The sequence below is a fragment of the Meles meles genome, chromosome 2, assembly GCF_922984935.1.
Source record: "Meles meles chromosome 2, mMelMel3.1 paternal haplotype, whole genome shotgun sequence".
NCBI classification, from domain to species: domain Eukaryota; kingdom Metazoa; phylum Chordata; class Mammalia; order Carnivora; family Mustelidae; genus Meles; species Meles meles.
This window is the reverse complement of record NC_060067.1, coordinates 125,473,630-125,494,295: the sequence shown is the minus strand read 5'-3', so window position 1 is coordinate 125,494,295 and position 20,666 is coordinate 125,473,630. Positions and strand designations below refer to the sequence as shown.

At 44.0% G+C, this 20,666-nt stretch overlaps 1 protein-coding gene across 1 annotated transcript in view; it reads right to left on the bottom strand.

Moving 5' to 3' along the window:
- The window catches only part of TMEM131L (transmembrane 131 like), a 157,410-nt gene extending 139,337 nt beyond the window's left edge, over positions 1 to 18,073 (bottom strand). The window contains exons 1-3 of the mRNA XM_045996799.1: positions 17,903 to 18,073; positions 17,135 to 17,205; positions 8,630 to 8,673 (exon numbers count right to left, since the gene is read on the bottom strand). Of these exons, the coding sequence (XP_045852755.1) occupies positions 8,630 to 8,673; positions 17,135 to 17,205; positions 17,903 to 18,026 (239 nt within the window). The 5' untranslated portion in view covers positions 18,027 to 18,073. The remainder of the gene's footprint in view (positions 1 to 8,629; positions 8,674 to 17,134; positions 17,206 to 17,902) is intronic.
- Positions 18,074 to 20,666: the final 2,593 nt, after the last annotated feature.

Genomic DNA, 20,666 nt, shown 5'->3' with positions numbered 1-20,666 from the left:
CCAGAATGCCTCCACAGCACTGACCGATACTGCTGTCAGTATATTGGGATCCATCTGAAAAGTACTTTTATTTCTCATCAGCGCATCGTGATGAGTAAAGAGCAACCAAAGCACAATTCTCCCAGCATCAAAGAAACCTAAGACAAACACAGTGTCAGCTCATCTCTAACTATACAGCTGTAAACTTTCTTGAAGATGGAGGTTGGGTTTGAAATGGCAAAACATCCAAGTCTCTCTTTCACTCACAGTGGTACTTTCGCTCTGGTCTGAAAGAAGCGCCTTACGAATCTTTTATGTACTTTTTAATATCCATGTTGTCATTTCCATGGGCAAGTCTTCCTGGGCTGTTGAATCTGACTAGCTCTTACTTCGGGATGCACACCTCATTGAACAGACTTCAGAAGAGACCTGACTGTGAAATATTTGTGACAAGTAGCTGAGACAGTTGTGAAGCGAGCTGAGAGTCAGACTTTGAGTGTTAGATTAAGGCAATTCCTAGTCTAAGGTAATGAACATCAAGTTTCTGGCACAAGTTACGCCACATTTAGGGACCATACCCAGGCTCTTGAGACTTCGATTCTACTTTATGGTTTCAGGATTGTGAACATTAATGAAATGTTTTGCTTAGTTTTAATCTAGAGTAACCCTTTAAAATATACCTGGAATTATTAAAATTGGTTCAAATATCTTTTTCAATATAAAGATATAAATTAGCACAAGCTTAATCACTTCAAAGTCTGTAAAAAAATAAATCTAAAAGTAATAATTTTAATGAAAACCAGAATTAGGATACTGATCCTACTATACTATTTTCCTAATTAATTCTAATTGAGGGCTAAACAATTATATAAATAAGTCTCAAAAGCTTTGCTGAAAATTTCAAAACCTAAAAAAAAAATGTATTTTGTGACTTGAAAACAATTTTAATATATACCAAGAATCCTGTTGAAAAGTTTGAATTCTAAGAATATCTATATTAGCAGCTCTCTTAGAGTCAACGAAAATTTACTTTAGACTGTGAGGGCCATGCAGACCATGACTGAATGCATTCATTCTGCAACCTTCCCAGGGCCCACATGACTCTAGAAGATATCACAGGGCACGCACCAATAGAGCTAATAACCCATTTTCTTTAAAAACACACCAAGTGCAATGACCTAATTTAAAAACCACAACCTCTAATACTAATACCACTGCTTTGATTTTGATGGCAAATATGGTTTGTGGGCTTGGATATAAAGAAGATGTGAAACAATGCAAGTTGTCAATTTAAAAGACTTAAATTTATATCAGGAGCTTGCCTCCCTTCATTTAGCAGTTCTTCACCTAGATGTTAAGTCCTAGGTTGGGTGCTAAGGAATTAGTGGAACGAGACTCAGGACAACGCCAAGACAAGTGATTTTAAACAAAAATAGGCCCTGTGTTAGAAGTGCGACGGTACTATATGGAGTGGGTCAGGTAAGGGGCTTAGCCAGAGAAGAGAAGAGAGAGAGCAGGAGTCCATGTGAAAGAGGGAAGGGAGAAGCAGGGGCAGGAAGGCTGAAGAAGTGAGCAGGGCCGAGCTCACAGAAGGCCTTCTATGCTATGTTCCAACGTCTACACTTGGTCACAAAGGGCAAGGTTGTGTGTAGAAGTAAGGACAGGAAAGGAGGTATCACTGAGATACTATTACTCAGGTGGGAAGGTGGAGAACAGGTTTGGGTAGCTATAAAATGGAGGTAGCAGACCATCTGAAGATCCAGCCACCGCCTGGTCATCCACTAGGGTGGAGAGTAGGAAGGAGTCAAGGGGGCATCCTGGTTTCTGGCTTACACAAATGAATGTATGGTGCACAACGGTGGGGGGGAGGGCTGAGAAGGAACTGAGCCCAAGAGCTCAGTAAGTTAGCAGCACCTGAAAGCTAAAAGGAGCTCTCTGTGGGCAGCTGTACAGATAAGACCCCTGGCTAGAAGGTACAATCCAAGTTCAAGTTCTTTCTATTTAGGTAAAGCCCCAAGAGAACAGGTGAGATCACCTCAGAGGAAACGACAGATGGGAAGAAAAAAATGTCCACAGTGGAACCCTGGGGAGGCATGCTCAGGTTAAAAAGCTAGGATCCTGTCAACAGGTAAGGAATTGGGGGGTTGTACTGAAAAAACAGCTTTCAACTTCTAATGGAGAACAAAGAAAGTGAAAAGCAGTTCCATTCCCTGTGGGGGCTCCAAAATCCCCTTCGCTGCCAAAAGGAAGTTTCCCTAGCGATTAAGTCATTTTTGTCTGCAATTATATCTTTCAGTATGTTGCTGAAAGGTTAACAAGACTTTCTTCATGTCCTGACTCTTGGGCTCAGCCTTTAACTGATGTAAGAACGGATTCAGGAGAACACAGTTTGCTGCTGTTAACTGATCATATAAAATCACATCAAAAAAACACAACACAAATGACAGTCCCACACTGTACTTGACCAGTCAGTATTTACGACTTTCATATCACCATTTTTAAACACTGATACACTATACCGTTGGCCTCGCCATTGCTCACACTGTTCACATTCTAACAAATGTACGCCAGCAAGGCTTATGGGAGCTACGTACAGAGAGCCAGACGAGCTTCCCAGAGAGCATTTGATTCCCCCAAGAGCTGAAGTCCGCTCTCACTGGCTCTCATCGCTGAATCCCAAATGCAATCTCTCACTTTTAGCGAAGGAACAGATTACTGCTGGTATTTGAGAACACCCGGGAGGAAAACGTGGACTCAGAGGCAAGAGGGGAGAAAGTCTTTCAGATATTGCTTTCCTGGCTTTCAACCAAATGCAATTACATAGCATTCACAGAAGATTAAGTCAAGTTAATACAAACAAAATCTTCACTGAGGCCAATTTCCCTGAAAGCTTTCCCAAAGTGTGTTTGAGATCATAGGGTGGCGACTGCAGAACTGTCCACCCCAAGAGTAATGGCGGTCTGCTTTGGGCCCCACCCTGGGCGGGCTGCAGACTGAGACACAGAGCCCTCTGCAGATCCAGATCCTCACCAGGGATAGCTGTCAGTGCCACCTACACTTTTCTTGGGACATCTTGAAACTCTGCTTTATGGCCACAGCTATCTGGAATCGCAGTGTGGTCCTCTAGATGGTGCTCTCGGAGACCAGGCATTTGTGGTGCAGAACTCCTGAACATTGCCTCAACCGACTTCAAGTCTTATTTATCAATTGAGAGTTAGCGTGTGGGATAATAATTAAAACCAAAAATCACAAAAATGTTTAAAACCATGTGCAGAGAGGCAGTAATAACTTCACAATAAGAATTAGGCAGGATATTAACCTAGCAGGGCAAATCTAGTATCAGATTATAATCCAAAGCGTAAAATAAGTAAAATAAATATGTCCATACTGATATAAATAAATGACTGAATGAAAAAATGAGGGAAAATAAACATGTCTCCCACAGAGAAGAACTCCAAATAATTTGTGTTGGTGACTTGCCTCCAAAAATGACTTGCCTCCAAAGAGTGTAGCGTGAGAAGAGATGAAAAACCAGGTGGTTAAGGTCAATATCAAAGCGATAAGCCATGTTGACAGCAGATATCCTTGATATGTGATGACAGCATCAATTTATAGCTGTGGTCTTCCTCCCCGAAACACATACCCCAATCTAACCAGGAGAAAGAACATCAGGCAACCCCAAACGGAGGGACATTTTACAAAAGACCTGAGGCGGTACTCCCCAAAACGGGCAAGGTTTCAAAAACAAGGAAAATATGACAAACTGTCACAACCAAGAGGTCCTAAGGAGACATGACAACTAAAAGTAATGTGGCATCCTGGATGGGATCCTGGACAGAAAAATGACATCAGGGAAAAACAAGTGAAGTTCAAAGAGTGTGGAGTTTAGTTGAGGGTAACGCACCAGTGTTGATTTTTTACTTCTAACAAATGTGCCACCATAATGGAAGATGTTAGCAGTTGGGTAAAGTGCGTGAGGGCTCTATGAGAACTCTCTGTACCATCTTCACAGCTTCTCTGTAAATCTAAATATATTCTAAAACAGAAGTTCTACTTTAACTATAGCAAGACATTATATGAGCTTTGGAGGTATTAAAATTTTCATTTAAAATTTTTCTCAACAGTGCAGTAAAGGTAAATGAATACTAAGTACTTAGGTGATTCATTTACCTATCACAGGACGTAACACTTACAGAGAGAATTCCTGGAAAGAGCTCCAGAACCTACATCTTCAGGAAACGGACACAAAGAAAATTCTCTAATAGTACCATCCAACCCATGTCATGATCTAGCCTTTACACATGAGGAACAAATCCCGAGGTGGGAGGGAGGGAGGGAAAAAAAGCCAGAAGAAACGAAGAGGAAGAGGCTTGGAAGCCACGTTAAAAGGAAAGCAACTAGAGATAATGTAAGAGCAAAATACTACAAAATAGTTAATATTGAGAAGATTGAAATATATAAATCAGGGCTGATCAAAATGGGATTCATGATTAAGAAATTTTAAAATCATTCCTGTAGAGGTAACCAGCATTTCTTTTTACATGAAATAAAATGAACTCGAAAAGGTCTGTGGATGGATGGTAGTGAGTGGTTGCACAGCTATGTGGATGAGCTCGATGCCACAGACCTGACGTTTAAAAATGGTTTAAATGGGAACTGTTATATATATTTCATCACAATAAAAAAATGAAATAGAAAAGAGTATGACAGGGGTGCCTGGGTGGCTCAGTGGGTTAAAGCCTCTGCCTTCGGCTCAGGTCATGATCTCAGGGTCCTGGGATGGAGCCCCACATCGGCCTCTCTGCTCAGCAGGGAGCCTGCTTCCCCATCCTCTCTCCCTGCTTGCCTCTCTGCCTACTTGTGATCTCTGTCTGTCAGATAAATAAATAAAATCTTTTAAAAAAAGAGCATGACTCAGGTAGTACAGATAAGCACTTTTATAAATAAATAAAGCATGCACACACATATTCGTACATCCAGATATATGTGTATCGGCAGATAGGTGAGCATGATGCAAAATATATCCCTTACCGTGAGTCACTGTCAGAAAGTTTGAAAGCCACTGTGCTGAATCACTGCCATTCTCTCACCCCACACACCTTCCCTAACAATCTGACACTAGGTAAAAAGACCCATAGCGATAACCTCTACTGATACCTTCAAGTCTGACAGAAAACGGAGGAAAAGTAACCAGTTCCAACTGATGAGAAAGAAGAGAGCACAGCAATCTACAGAAGAGAACAAAGGCTAAGGCGCAAAACCAGGCTGCCTACAGGCTGGATACACCCACCCCTGGAGGCTGCCCAGGGCTTCCTAGCTCAGGGCTCATAGTACCACTGCTTCAGGAACGTGTCAAATCAAGTTTGACATTCCTATGAGGCAACCAAACAAAGTTCCTGATTCCCTCCTCTACTTCCTTTCCCATCTCAGTTGTCATCCCTCCAGATGCTCAAGCCAAATTATAGAAGCTCTCTGTGAGGACTTCTCTTCCCCTCCTGCTCTACCACTGATTCAGCAACTGATGAATCCGTTCCACCCCAAAATCCATCTCAGAACTTCCCAACTCCCACCAGCCTCCTCTGAACCACCACCAGCAATCCTCACCTCTCCTTGCTCCCTCCCCTACATTCAAACAGAGAACAGTGACAAACTCTGAATTCTACCTCATATATTTATCCCACATTTAAAATTTTATATTATGAATTTAAATGGCTGCAAAGAATGTCATTTCTGCCATATTATAAATAACAGCTTTCTAAATAAAACTCACCATCACTTTTAAAAATATATGCAATGGATGGGGCACCTGGGTGGCTTAGTGGATTGAACCTCTGCCTTCAGCTCAGGTCATGATCTCAGAGGCCTGGGATGGAGCCCTTGTATTGGGCTCCCTGCTCAGCTGGGAGCCTGCTTCCCCCTCTCTCTCTGCCTGCTTCTCTGCCTGCCTCTCTGCCTACTTGTGATCTCTCCCTCTGTCAAATAAATAAATAAAATATTTTTTAAAAATATATATGCAATGGAATCTGAACCCTACTCAATGAAATCTAGCATCATCATTTTTTTTTTTAAGTAATCTCTATACCCAGTCTGGGGCTCCAAATCATGACCCCAAGATCAAGAGTCACCTGCTGTATCAACTGGGCCAGCCAACTGTCCTATCATCGTCCATATTTTTAAACACACCAACAGTCATTCTTGTATGGCTGGATATTCCCTCCAAGGATTTTTTTTAAATATTTTATTTTATTTATTTATTTGTCAGAGACACAGTGAGTGAATGAGCAAGCACAAGCAGGGGAAACAGCAGGCAGAGGGAGAGGGAGAAGCAGGCTCCCCACTAAGTAGGGAGCCCGATGCAGGACTCCAACCCAGGACCTGGGATCATGACCTGAACTGAAGGAAGACACTTAACCAACTGAGACACCCAGGAGCCCCTCCCTCCAAGGATTTTTTTTTTTTAAGATTTTATTTATTTATTTGACAGAGATCACAAGTAGGCAGAGGGAGAGGAGGGGAAGCAGGCTCCCTGCTGAGCAGAGAGCCTGACATGGGGTTCCATCCCAGGACCCTGGGATCACGACCTGAGCCTAAGGCAGAGGCTTTTAACCCACTGAGCCACCCAGGCACCCCCCCCCCCCCCGCCCCGCAAGGATTTTAACCTAACATGTACATACATCATTATGCTGAAAGACTTCTGAAACAAAACTAAGCGTTTCACCTGAAATGTTGGGCTTTTAAAAATATTTCCTGTGCTGGGCGCCTGGGTGGCCCAGTGGATTAAAGCCTCTGCCTTCAGCTCAGGTCATGATTCCAGGGTCCTGAGATCGAGCCCCACATCCCTGCTGAGCAGAGAGCCTGCTTCCCTTCCTCTCTCTTTGCCTGCCTCTCTGCCTGCTTGTGATCTCTGTCAAATAAATAAAAATAAAGTCTTAAAAAAAAAAATTTCCTGTGACTACTGGGTTTAAGTGTTAAATATTTTTTTCTTCTGATTACCAGTATAATTTTCGTTAGTATATAACTGATCAAACCAACAAATTTTATAAATCTTGATAGGTGATTAGACATAAGGAAACAAATTTACTGAAAATGCATTCCTTAAAGAAATGGATGAAAAGTGTCTTACCCCCATCCTTGATTCATGTGACTATTATTTTTCTTGTCTATTTTTTTTTTTAATGTAAGCCCTGAAAAAGCTTGTTCACATAAATGGGTGTGAATGGAAGGAGAATTGTTACAGCACTGTCCTTATAGTCTCTAAACTCCCTCACTGTTTATCCAAAAAGCACAATGATCTACCATTAAAAGTAACTTTTGATGATCTATCAACTGCCGATTTGATTGTGCCCTTCAATTTTGTGGACAGGTTTGAAAATCACCAGCTTTAGAAAAGAATTTGTTATCCAGTCAGAGTTAATTGTTTCTCCTAACCAATGCCAGTATTTCAAATCACACCTCTTTTGCCCAAGGTGGAGCACATAGTAAGATGGGGACTGGGAAAGAAGTCTGCCTTTCTCCTATAAAGTGGAAAAGAGAGTTTACAAAAGAGGAGGTAGAAAAGGATAACTTGTAACCTCAGACAGATCAGTTTCAGGAGACTATAAGGATAATGAGATCTAGAAGCTGGTTCTCTGAAAGTAATCCCTGTGCCTAGTCTCCATATACCTCCAACCAACCAGACATCCCAGTCTGACAAGTGATGGAGACTGTTCCACCACCAAAGTACTTTTTTTTTTTTTTTAATTTTACTTATCTGTTTGAGAGAGAGAAAGAGAGACAGAGAGTGAGCATGAGCAGGGGGGAGGGGCAAACAGAGAGGGACCCTGGAATCATGACCAAAGCTAAAGGTAAACTCTTAACCAATGTCCCAAAGTATTCTCTTAAAAATCTAGTCTACAAAAAAAAAAAAAAAAAATCTAGTCTACACTTTAGATTTGCTAGCCCCTGCTTTAAATCCATTAACAAATCATACCACCATTACAAAAATAAAACCCAACCTCCTTACTGTGGTTTCTAGGATCCTACTTTACATTAGTATCCCACATACCACACTGGCCTTCTCCAAGTTCCTGGAATGCTGCCAGTGCCTCCCACCTCTGGGCCTTTGCACCCGCCACTCCCTCTGCCCAGAGCACTCTCCCTTCCTTTGCTGCGTGGCTAGTCCTCCACATCCTCTGGCCTTCAGCTCAAATATCACCTGCTAAGAGGGGCCCCACCTGACTTTCCTCATTATTCTATACCACTGCAATCTGATTGTTCATAGTGTAATCACAACCATTTTGTTCTGTTTACAGTAACGTCTGACTCCACCACTACATTCAACACAGGTTTAGGTCCTTATTTTACACCCAGCACCATTGTGCCTGATGCTAAACAGGTGTTTGTGAAAAGGGGGACAGCATTAAGTATGCCATGGAAAATGCAAGGCTGAATATCGGGGATGGGGGAGATATTTCTAACAGTTCTCTGTACAACCTTATTTTCAAACAAAGACATATTAATTATTAGAGACACCCCAATGCCAAACAGCAAGGTATATCACTGATCTATTAAACATGTAAACATAAACGTACATATACCAAGACTTCAGACAGCATCCAAAGTGGGCAGCAATGTTCAGAATGCAGGTATTTGCTCCTGTTGTTTTTCTTACCTCTGTTCTTGAGAATGCTCCTCCATATTCTCTTCGGAATCACCCTATTGATAAAAACAAACGAAAAAACATGCCTTAACAGTTATTTCAAAAGAACGCAAAAATCTCCAAAAGAAACAATTCTTAAATTTCACATAGATGATGAACTTGTAACGAATGTCTAAAAATAGTGCCTAGGGGCACTTGGGTGGCTTAGCCGGTTAAGCTTCTGTCTTTTGATCTCAGCTCAGGTCATGATCTCAGGGTAGTGAGATCCAGCTCCATGTCTGGTTCCTTGTTCAGGATGGAGTCTGCTTGAGATTCTCTCTCTCTCCTTCTCCCTCTGCTCCTCCCCTTTTTCCCACTCCCTCTAAATAAATAAGTAAAATCTTGGAAAAAATAAAAAAAAAATAACAAGTGAAATAAAAATAAAAATAGTGCCTGGTACACAGCAGGTATTCAATGACTATTTACGGATACTGATATCAGCAGGTATATTAATGAATATTTACTGATTATTGAAAGAATGATACTCCTAAAAGCCATAAACTGCCATATAATCCCTCAGATAGTGTATGTAAATAAAGTTTCTCCCTGCTTAAAGTCACGACCTAAACATAATCTAAAAACTAGTTTGACATCTCTTCTCTCCAAGAGCCTTTTTTTTAACATTTAACTTGAATTGCATAAAATAAAGTTTAATGATAATATAGAAAAGGGAGGGGTGCCTGGGTGGCTCAGTGGGTTAAAGCCGCTGCCTTCCGCTCAGGTCATGATCTCAGGGTCCTGGGATCAAGCCCGCATCGGGCTCTCTGCTCAGCAGGGAGCCTGCTTCCTCCTTCCACTCTCTCTCTGCCTGCCTCTCTGCCTACTTGTGATCTCTGTCTGTCAAATAAATAAATAAAATCTTAAAAAAAAAAAATAGAGAGAGAGAGAGGGAGAAAAGGAATTGGTTAGCTCAGAATCCCCTACATGGATACCTGATAAATTTTGACATCAACATAAAAAGGCTAGTCAATTTTATAAATGGCATAAACATCACACTCAAAAACACTTCCAATATCCTCTCCCAGACTTACCAGGCCAAATCTGACCACATGACATATACCAGGAGGGTAAAAAGAAAAGTCACTTGAAACAGAAACACAAGAGTAGATCCAATTAAATACTACATGTATTTGCCTGGCAGACACAGTCTTGACCATTCTTTCCCAAAGCTCGTCACTGCTGGGTTCAGTAATGCTGAGCCTTCCTGGCCCTCCGGCTTCTTCCTCTTGGTACTTACTGACTCTCTGCCCCCTGCCTTCCCACTTGTCACTACCAGTCCTCCTGGGCCCAGACTCCCTACACCAAGTCACTCATAATGTTGATGCAAGCTTATCACGGTGGGGCCCAAATCCCCACCGCTGGACCCAACTCCTCCTCAATCATAGGTGTAGATGCTCAGGGAATGCCTATCTTTCCGGAGAGCAAGACTCCTCCCGCTTTGGAGAGCCCGCCACCAGGCTGTGGCCAGCACGTGGCAGGTGCCCCACGACACCAATGCCTCTAGCACATATGCATTTTGTCTCCCCCCGAAACAGTAATGATCAACACTGACTTAGCAACATCCGGGGCCCCTGCCCAGTGGTTTCTGTTCTAACTGGTCTCCTTCTGTCAAGGATACCACTGCACTCCTTGACCTATGGACAAACCTTAGGGTCACCTTATACTGCTCTTGTTCCTTCACCTCCAGCCATGAAGACCCACTCACTCAACTGAACTACGGTACAGACCTGTGCTTTCTTCTCCATCCTTTCTGCCAGCAAAGAAGCCCACACCATCAGTACCCCAGGCTTCCATGACCAGCACAGACGGGGCTCTTCACTCTGTTTAAGACCGCTGCCTCCAGTCCACCCCTTGTGTTTCTGCAAGACCGATTTTCTGCAACATCAGTCACAACTTTCCACCCACTTGGTATGGACCCAGCATCCCGTTTCAAGAGCCTACCACTGCTCCTTAGCTGCGAGTCAGATGTACTCTAAGCTCCTTAACCTGGAACTGGGCAACTGTCAAATGACCTTGACATACCCATCCCAATATCTACAGCCACACTTCATCAGGAGCTCTGGACTCCCAGCTGAAGCATCAGCTTAAAAACAGTCACTCCAGTAAGGATCTAGAGGAGGTCCCATTCACACCTCTGCTAATGCAGGCTTCTAAGCTGCGCTCCCAGCCCTAAACCAGTTAACAGACTCCTCCAAGATACACTGTTCCTCCTCCCTCCTCTCGGTTCCTACATTTCAGCACTTGAATGTTATCTCAGGGTAGTACCAGCCTTATCTCTATACCACCCGCAGGCTCTCAAAGGGCAGGAGCCAAATCCTATAATTTTGCTACCCCACCCCCTTGGCAGCGCCTCAGGGCCCTTGCACTAGCTATTCCAAATCTTTCACTGCTTTCTAGGTCTTCTCAATCGGACCTACTTCAATTTGTTAAATCAAAACTCCAGCTCCCATCACCTGAATCTTCCTCTGGTCTGCCACCATACAGCACTGATGCCTTTCTAACAGACTAAAGAACATACAATCTATTCTACTTCTTATTTACCATCTATATGCCTCCATTAGACTGCAAGCTCCATTAGGGCAGGGGTTTTGTTTTTGTTCAACGTGACATCTGCAGCCCCTAGACCCGTGCTTGGCCCACAGAAAAGCTCAGTAAATGTCTGCAGAGCTAAGTACAGTCTAGCTGTTCCTTAAATACTAGTGGATATACACCTCACACCTGTTAGAATGGCTACTACCAAAAAGACAAGAAATAACAACCATGCACTGTTGGTGGGAAGGTACACTGGTGCGGCTACTCTGGAAAACAGTATGGAGGGTCCTCAAAAAATTAAAAATTGATCTAACAATTCCACAGGGTATTTAACTGAAGAAATTGAAAACACTGATTCAAAAAACTATCTGTACCCCCATGTTCATAGCAGCATTACTTACAACAGCCAAGATGCGTAAACAACCTAAGTGTACACTGAAAGATGAAGGGACAACGATGTAGTATGTATGTGTGTGCATATATATGTGTACATGCATATAAACATAGATGTACATATATATAATGAAATGCTATGCAGCCATTAAAAAATGAAATCTGAGGGGTACCTGGGTGGCTCAGTGGGTTAAAGCCTCTGCCTTCGGCTCAGGTCATGATCCCAGGGTCCTGGGATCGAGCCCCACATCAGGCTCTCTGCTCAGCGGGAAGCCTGTTTCCTCCACACTCTCTCTGCCTGCCTCTCTGCCTACTTGTGATCTCTATCTGTCAAATAAATAAATAAAATCTTAAAAAATAAATGAAATCTATTTGCAACAACATGGACGGACCCTTAGGGCATTATGCTAAGTGAGATAACTCAAAGAGAAAGATAAATACCTGTGGTTGCTTTCAGATACAGAATTTCAGAAACAAGAACAAAAACAGGGCCTCCTGGATGGCTCAGTCAGTTGAGCCTCCAACCCTTGGTTTCAGCTCAGGTCATGATCTAAGGTCTTGGGATCGAGGCCCGTGCTAGCATGGACTCAGCCAAAGATTCTCTCTCTCCCCCTCTGCCCACCCCCCCACCCCACCGCTCATACTCTAAATAAATAAATAAATAATTTAAAAACAAAAACCAAAAACAAATACCAAGCTCACAGATGAAGAGAAAAGACCAGTGATTGCTGGGGAGCCAAGAGGGTTGGGGAGTGGCGGGGAAAATGGGTGAAGCTGGTCAAAAGGTACAAACTTCCGGTTATAAAAGAAGTACAGAAGTCCTGGGGATGTAATGTATAGCATGCGACAGGTGAATAATACTATGCTGCAAATTTGAAAGTTACTGAGAATAAATCTTTAAAGTTCTCATCATAAGACAAAAAAAAAAGTTTTGTAACTATGTATGGTGACAGATGGTAACTAGACTTACTGTTATGTTGCATACCTGAAAGTAAAATAATGTTATATGTCAATTATGCCTCCATAAAAAAATTTTTAAACAAAAATTTCAAAAATACTAGTGGATATGACCATTTTTAAAAACTTCACGAAACAAATTTTTCTAATTCAAAACAAAACACAAAGGTATCTCCCTCAGACCCAGCAACTTTACCACCACAATACTTTCCTGTTTAGACTGCAAAAACTCACACAGTGACCTAGCAGCCAAGAGCATGGGCTTTGAAGAGCATCAGCGCCTCCTGGATTCAAATCATACCACTGGCCCGTTCCTTCAGCCTTGGGTAAATTTTCTAATGACTCTGTGCCTCAGTTTCCTCATCTGTAAAGTCAGGTCATAACACTTCACACTTTTAAGTATATTAATGTGAGTATTAGTAACTCATAAAGTGCTGAAACAATGCCAGTGATACTCAACTCATGTTAGATATTATTTTTTATATTGACAGTGGAAGTAGATTAAACCAAAAATAAATCTCTATGACAAAAAGATTTCCAAGTACCAGTCAATGATTCACTGATTGGAGCAAGATGCGATTACATAACACAGTACCTGAGATAATAAAGAATTCAGATATTCAATGTACTATTCCCTGTCTCACTTTCTACCAGTTTCCGTTACCTATACCGTCAGACTTAAGGGAGTAAGACCTGAGATTTTTAAAGGCAGAGACCTTCTTATTTATAATTACTGTATCCCAGGGGCCTAACTGGGTCAGGCCCATGCTAAGTGTCTGCTAGATGAACAAACAAGGCCAGAAAAGCACTAAGCCTAGCCACCCCAAACCAGACCAACACGATTCTGTATCAGGTAACAGCTGCTTGTACTCAGCAAAAATGTCAGTGTCCCAAATCTAACCGGAGGTGTAGGAGGCTTCTCATCTCAGCAAAGTCTGAATGGATTAGAAGAAAAAATTCTAGACTGCCATTCTTGCTGCTAGCACTCATACCAAAACAAAAACAAAGAACAACAGTAGGAAATCAACACTTAAGGAATTCCGCCAGCCACCTTTGAAACTAACCTCATAAACAGGACAAGACACTGATAACTGGCTCTCCTCACCTGTGGCCACAATGGGACCACCAAGCTTAGAAGCCCAAACTCTCTTACAGGGAATCCAGTTAGGGCAAGAAGGTACAGGTAAGGCAAAGAAAAAATCCAGACACTCAAGAAACTCATAGAGAGAAATGACAACAGTGCCACTGCTGAGTTAGAGGTCTGGAAGGACTGGCTCCAATGGGAACGGCACGGCAATAACATTTGTCCTTTCATTCAACAGATACATGTGGGGCCGACTAGAGGGAGCATCCCAGAGCATCCCAGAGGACTGACTGGAACGACACACAAGGTCAGGAAGGGCCTGAGAGCCAGAGCAGATCAAGGGGATCACAGAAGTGTTTGTACCTCGAAGATGAACTGAGCAGGTACACAATGCAGTGTCTCGCACACGGGCCATTACTTGCTGATAATAAGCTAATGAAAACGTTTGTCTGGTTCCTAACCATCACCACTTTGTATTGAAGGATTGGGGAAGTAAAGTCAGAAGAGAGGAAAAATTCTGTAAATCTAAGAATAAAATTAAGTTTTTTTCCTTCCTTCTCATTATTGTCATGCATAAAACTGTTTTAAGTTCCTACGTCAAATACTTACCACATAAAACAGCCCATAACAAAAAAATACCAGTAACGTAACATATCGACACACCTGTAGACATATGATAGTACTGAACTCTCAGCCCTGGAAAGCAGAAAAGCTGTCCCATGCCCTCCAGCAACCAAATCTAGGAGTTAGCTGAGAAATATACCAAAAGAACAGGTAACATACATGAAGTGCTTACTAAGTTCCAGATACTTCAAGCACTGCTGATCTTAAGTGAATTACCCTCATTTTGTGGATAAGAAACTGAGAGAAGGGATGGAACCAGGAGTCAAATCCTGGAAGCCTATCCAGAGGGTCCTGAAGGTTATAACAATTTAATTATTATATTTGGTTTTACTAATGATGCATTTTTCTAGTCTTTGGTCACTTAAAGACCCATCAGAAAAAGAAAAAAAAAAAAAAGACCCAATCACCAGAAAACATTTCCAAAATAAACAACTGTTCAAATAATTCACGGTGACAAATGTTAATACTCTATTTTTTAATGCCACACTCTCTGGTGCTCCCATTTCACCTATCACTGACAAATCCTAGCTTCTGCCTTGGAGTCTTCCTGACTGAAAGGAGCCCAACCTACGGATTAATTAAGCAGAAATGCTCAAATTTAAAAAACACCTATACTCTTTTCAGCTGACTCCATGACACATATGGGAGTTTTTGGGGGAAAAAAGTCAAAATACTTTGAAGAGAATCCTCTAAAAATAACTTTCTTCAGAACCCTCTCTAGTTTATACACATGCGTGTGCGTGTATATATACACAGCTTGGAGAGATCCATATGCATGTTAACACACAGTTTACATAGACAGATCCATATACACTCCCTCCCCCCACCCAGGTCCATGCAGGGTAAAACAATCTCTAAAAGACAGACATATAGACAGAGGCGAAGTATTTAGAAAATTATTTTGAATATCAGTTTCACTTTCATTATAGCTCTGATTAAAATAGCTTAGTTATAAATGCTTCTATAGTGAGTATGCCAGAAAGACAGCTTCTAAATTGTGTGAATTTTTTTTTAACCAAAACAAACTGTGTTCTACATAGAAACAAAATAAAACCACAAATTAAGAATTGTATAAAATAACTCTGAAGGCTATAAATAAAATCATTAATCACATCATAGGCCTTGACATTGCCATCTCTGAGCACAGTGACTACATCTTCAACTAATGCTACAACAAACGAGTGTCTATAATTTACTCTCCTTTCTGTCTGGGTTGGCTTCCAACACTAACCAGTAAGGAGCACAGGCCAGAATTGAGTAAAAAATGCAAATGCATATAGACATACACAAGTGCTTCTCAACCGGGGCAATTTTCCTCCCCAGGGACATCTGGCAATGTCTGGGGACATTTTTAGCTGTCACAAGGCGGGGTGGGGAGGGAGGAGAAAGTGCCACTGGCATCTAGTGGGTAGGGACAGAGATGCTTTAACAGCTGGGCATCTTGTAGCCCCCAAGACACAGAATTCCCCCCAGGACAGTCTCCGCAAGACACAAGTCCCCAGCCCAGAATGTCATGGATGCTGCTTTGAAACAACTCTGATACACACAAATATAACTATATTTTTAAAAAGTAAAACTGTCAAGTTTTATATGTGGATGTCTCAGTAGAGTCATTAACGATTTCTATTTGGTTCTTTTTATCTTTCTGTATTTTCCAAACCTTCCACAATACACATCTGTTATTTATAATCAGGGAAAAAAATCCATTTGGGAATAAACTTTTAAGAGAAGGACAGACTATTTGCTCTCCATTCCGATGAGGTTTTTTTCTCAAAGGACTGGTCTCGTTCAGCATGCTGGCCTTCAGGGAAGGTCCAGGAAAATTTTCCTCTAAAAATCACCTCTCTGCCTTGAAGCTGTTATTCATTAGTCCTGGTTAAAGTGAATATTCTGAATATCTCAAAACCAGCACTCTAATGCTTCACATAGGAGGGAGAAACTCAAATGTAAAACTGTACAGCCGTGGACTTACAACTACACATCCTGTTTTTCCAAAGAGCCACAAGAGACAACACAGAATTAAGTGCTGTCACCAATGTGGGAAGTAATGAACATCTTAAAAATTATCCCACACAAGCTGAATATTCCCTTATAATTCAACCCTCCCCTCTCCAAAAAAAAAAAAAAAGAGAGAGAATTCAGGGGTCACTACCGTCGCTGTTGAAAAGCAGTTGACAATATTATATTTTAATGTGCACATTTGCAGTCAAACATTAGACCTTAAACCTTAACACAACGCCTTGCAGAACTGTATCTACCGCAGCCCTAAAACCCTGTATGATGCCACCGATTCTCAATGAAATGCTAGTAATTATTTTTCCACATGCAATCATTGTATCATATGGGGGGAGAACCCCCAAAACCTGAAATTCAAGTTGTTAAGAGGGTGTCTCTAACACGAATTAAAGGCACTTGGAAAAAATCCAAGACTACAACCTTTTAAAGTCCCATCTTCACTGCAAAGCTACTTCACGCGAATGCAAGTGCCACTCACTAACACTTGTGCAATCAGTCTTCCTTGTTGTGCTGGGGCACAGGTCTCCCGCTCACTTAGGGAACAGGGCACACGCCCCTCGCGCACCCAGGCCCCCAGCCCGCCCTGGGGCCCGCCCTTCCCCTGCACAAGGCTGCTCTGGCCGACCGCGGCCCTGCTGAGGTGGCCCAGGCTCCCACCTTCTGAACTTGGGGCGGGCGTGACTCACGCCCTGTCACATGGAGCGGGAGGAGGCTGGGAAGGCCACCGTTGCCAGGTGTTCAGGCTTGGCCCGACCGTTTATTTGCCTTGCAAAGCGGCTCGAGCGCCGGTGTCGCTGGGGGGCCGACGGCCGCCCTCGCGGCCGCTCCTCCCTCGCACACCCACACCCGCCCTGTCACCTGGCCGTCCTCACCTGAGTGGGCAGTAGGAGTTCCCCTTCTTCTGCCTGCCACAGCTCCACCACGTTGGGCAAGGGCTCAATCGCTGCACGAACAACCAAAAAAATACAGCGCGTTTTAATGCAAGGAAAAGAAACGCTTCCTGTTTCCCTGCCGTGCCCCCAAGCACCCGCCTCACCAAAACAAGTCATCCTCTCCTTAAAGCGCCGGCCCCGAGGAGCCAGCCAGGGACAAGAGCACAATGAACGGGGTGCAAGTCGGCGGCCCCCCTGTAGCAGGGAGTGTGCAAGGTCGGGGGTTCGCGTACTGGGGGTACGGAGATGGGGAAACCGCCCCGCCGGCCACTCGGCGCTCCACATCCCGCAGCATTTGGGGCGGGCGTCTGCGGGATGGGTCCCGGGCGGCCAGGCTCGTGGAACAAAGCTGCAGGAAGCCGGGCCCCGGCGGGGCCCCAGCGCGCGCCACACAAAGCGGGGGCTGCGCCCGGGGCGCCCGGGGCCCGCGCACAAAGGCTCCGGGGCGCGTGCGGCTAGCGGTCCGCGCCGCTGTCCCCAGGCTCCGCGACTGCCCAGCTTTCTGTTTGTCTGGGGGCAGGGGGCGCGGGAGAGGACGCTGCGGTCAGAAAATGTTATCAGCCGAGAATTGCAACCGCTTTCCTTCCTCCTCCTGCCCCTTTCCCCTTCCTCCCCTCGCCCTCTTATAGATTTCAGCAGTTCCCTAAAAGAAAGAGAAGGGGGGGCGGGGTGGAGAGGGCGAGCGAGCACAGGCGGCGCAAGGCTGACCTTGTCCCTGAGCCCCTCCCGGACGACAGCAGGGCAGGAGGACCTGGAAGACGCCCAGCAGGAGGTTCACGGCCGCGGCGGTGCGGCAGTAGCAGCCCGGCTGCGGGCGTCGGAGCCCCGCCATGCTGGTGCTCGCGCTTCTCTCTGGTGCTCGCCGCGCTCGCCTCTCGCTCGCTGGCGCCGGGGCTGCCTCGCCCCGGGCCCGCCCCCGCGCCGCCCCGCCCCGCCCCGCCCCCGCCGCCGCAGCCGCCGCCGCTGCTGCTCAGGCCCCGGGCGCGCCGCTCGCTCTGCGCGCGTGTGCGCCACAGATAGGGAGGGACGGAACGCGGCGGGGCGCGGGGGGACGTGGACAATGCGAACGCGGCAGCCCAGGACGCCCCGCCCGGGCGCGGACCCCACGGCTGCCGGCCCGCCCCTCAGCGCCCGGCCGCGTCCTTCCCAGATCGGCGGTCCTCGGGCCCTGCCTGCGGCCGTGCCGGGGTCGCTGGAGAGCTGTCGGGAGGCACTGGCAGGCCACTGTCGCCAAGTGCGACCTGAGGAACTTTCCGGTGGTTTCCTCTTTGTTTGGGCACGCGGGCACCGTCGGGTTATTACCCACGAGCGAGAGGGGCAGCGCTGGACGGTGGGAGCGGGGAGTCGCCCGGCCAGAGGCTTCAGACAGGATATTAGTGGAAGTAATGCAGTGGTTGTCAGGAAACGCTAGTGCAGCCACATGGCTACTGCCAGTTATGCAGCGAGGATATCCGGTGGCTGCAAAGTCTGTAATTTAGAATAAAAAGAGCTCTCCCAAGACTCGAGAGGCTGACCTCAGCGAGGCGTGGCGGTGGTGCGCCCGGCAGCCTCCGTGGAGACAGTCCAGGTTGTGACAGGTGGGGAAGCCTCTTCCTAGGGCATTGATAGCTTCAAAGACCCTGCAGATACTCCCCGGGAGATTCATATTGTAAAATTCGGATAGCCTCTTCTGAAACACGGTTGAGATCGAGGACGTGGTCAGTTGCCTGTTTCTAACATTAACTGGATGAAACACGGAACCCTTGAGAATGGATTTTCTAGCCCCAGTATTTTGATGCCTATAACCAAAAGTACGCCTAATGTCTGAGATCTCTTTTAAGTTTAAGATCATGCCTTTGCGAACGATATCACAAAGGTTTATTCAGGAATCGCTTTGCATAACGTGGAAGTATTTGCAGTCTTAAGATTTTTAAACTAGATTGCTGCTTCCAGAGTGGTTTGTATGAAATGTAGAGAATATGAGCAGTGTAGAAGAAAGCGGGGAAGTGGCTGGGGCACACCTGTCTGCTTACACTGATTCTCTATTTAATTGTTTCTGGTGCCTTACAATCCAGACAATGGGAAAGCAGTGGTCAAAGAGCAGGACAGATGCCAAAGGACTAAATTAATCATGGGTCCTCTCTCTCCCAAGGAAAAAGTCACTTTGCATTATCCAACTTCAACACCTCCAGTGTTCACTCTGTTCCCTGTCTTGTCCATGTGTTCCTGCTGGCTTCTTCCTTTCTGTGGCAAGATCTTCAATCCCATTCTAATGTGTTCCTTTTTTTCTTCGTTTTACTTCTTAGGTTTGTATTTGCCCCTTGGCTCTGAAGGTTTTCCCACTGTGTTAATTGTCTTCTGACCAAAAAAAAAAAAAAAAAATTTGCATAGCCCAAGTAGACAGTAACTGCACCTCCCAAGTTTGTTTTTAAATGAAAGTTCTCTCATTGGCCTGTTTATTTACAATATGTATTTTTAAGTCCTCTTAGGACTTAGAAAGGAAAGCAAGCAAACACTGATGACCTAACAGGTTTTATGAAACAGGTTTAATAAGCAGTCATGGTACAAAACCTTTTTTACTATTTTTTTTTCTTTTTGACTGATTTTTAAACTATCTTTTTTTTTTTTTTACTTAAAGTCTTGCCCACACTAACCAGTATCACAGAATCCATGAAAATGCCTTAAAAGAGGAAAATTGCTGTGGACCATATATAAAAAGAGCTTTATTTTGTTCTACTTCTGAAATTTTTTGAAGGCCAGCTTCATTTTCAGGTTGTGGTCTTGTGTACTTTACAAAGTGGGTAATGCTCTTTGACTGTTGTTCAAAAAGCCAGCAGTATGTATCTACAGTGCCATGGGGCTGGAGAGGGATATGGGATTACACAGCTGTCTTCTTAGATAAATCTGACCTACTTAGCTTTCTCTGGAGGTAGTTTTCATGCTGACTCATGAACAACAGAAAAGTTATGGCCCATTAAGTAGCATCCATGTTTTGAAGTAAACTTGTTCTCCAAAGAAGACTCCTTTGTCATTTACTCCGTTATTTGCCTATAGGTAATAAATATTCAATTGTCACAGAATATTAGAGCTGGAAAAATTTGGGCCATGAAATAATAGCCCAACTGCCTAATTTTATAGGAGAAACTGAAGCCCAGTCAGGCTGAGAAATATCCAAGTTTTAGTGGCAAAGTTGTGAAGAACTATGTAGAAATAAGTTTAATTGGAAAAAAAATTATTATAAACATGAATTAACTCAATATGCAAATTATTTACACAAAACCAAAGCATGGAAGAGGCACTAAGGAGATAGCTTACTAGAGTTAATCAATTTAAATTAGATCCACATAAGTTAAATTTTAAAAAAATACACCTAGGGGCATCTGGCTGGTTCAGTTGCAAGAGCACATGACTCCTGATCTTGGTATTCTCAGTTGGAGCCCCATACTGGGTGTAGAGATTACTATAAAATTAAATAAACTTCTCTCTCTCTGTC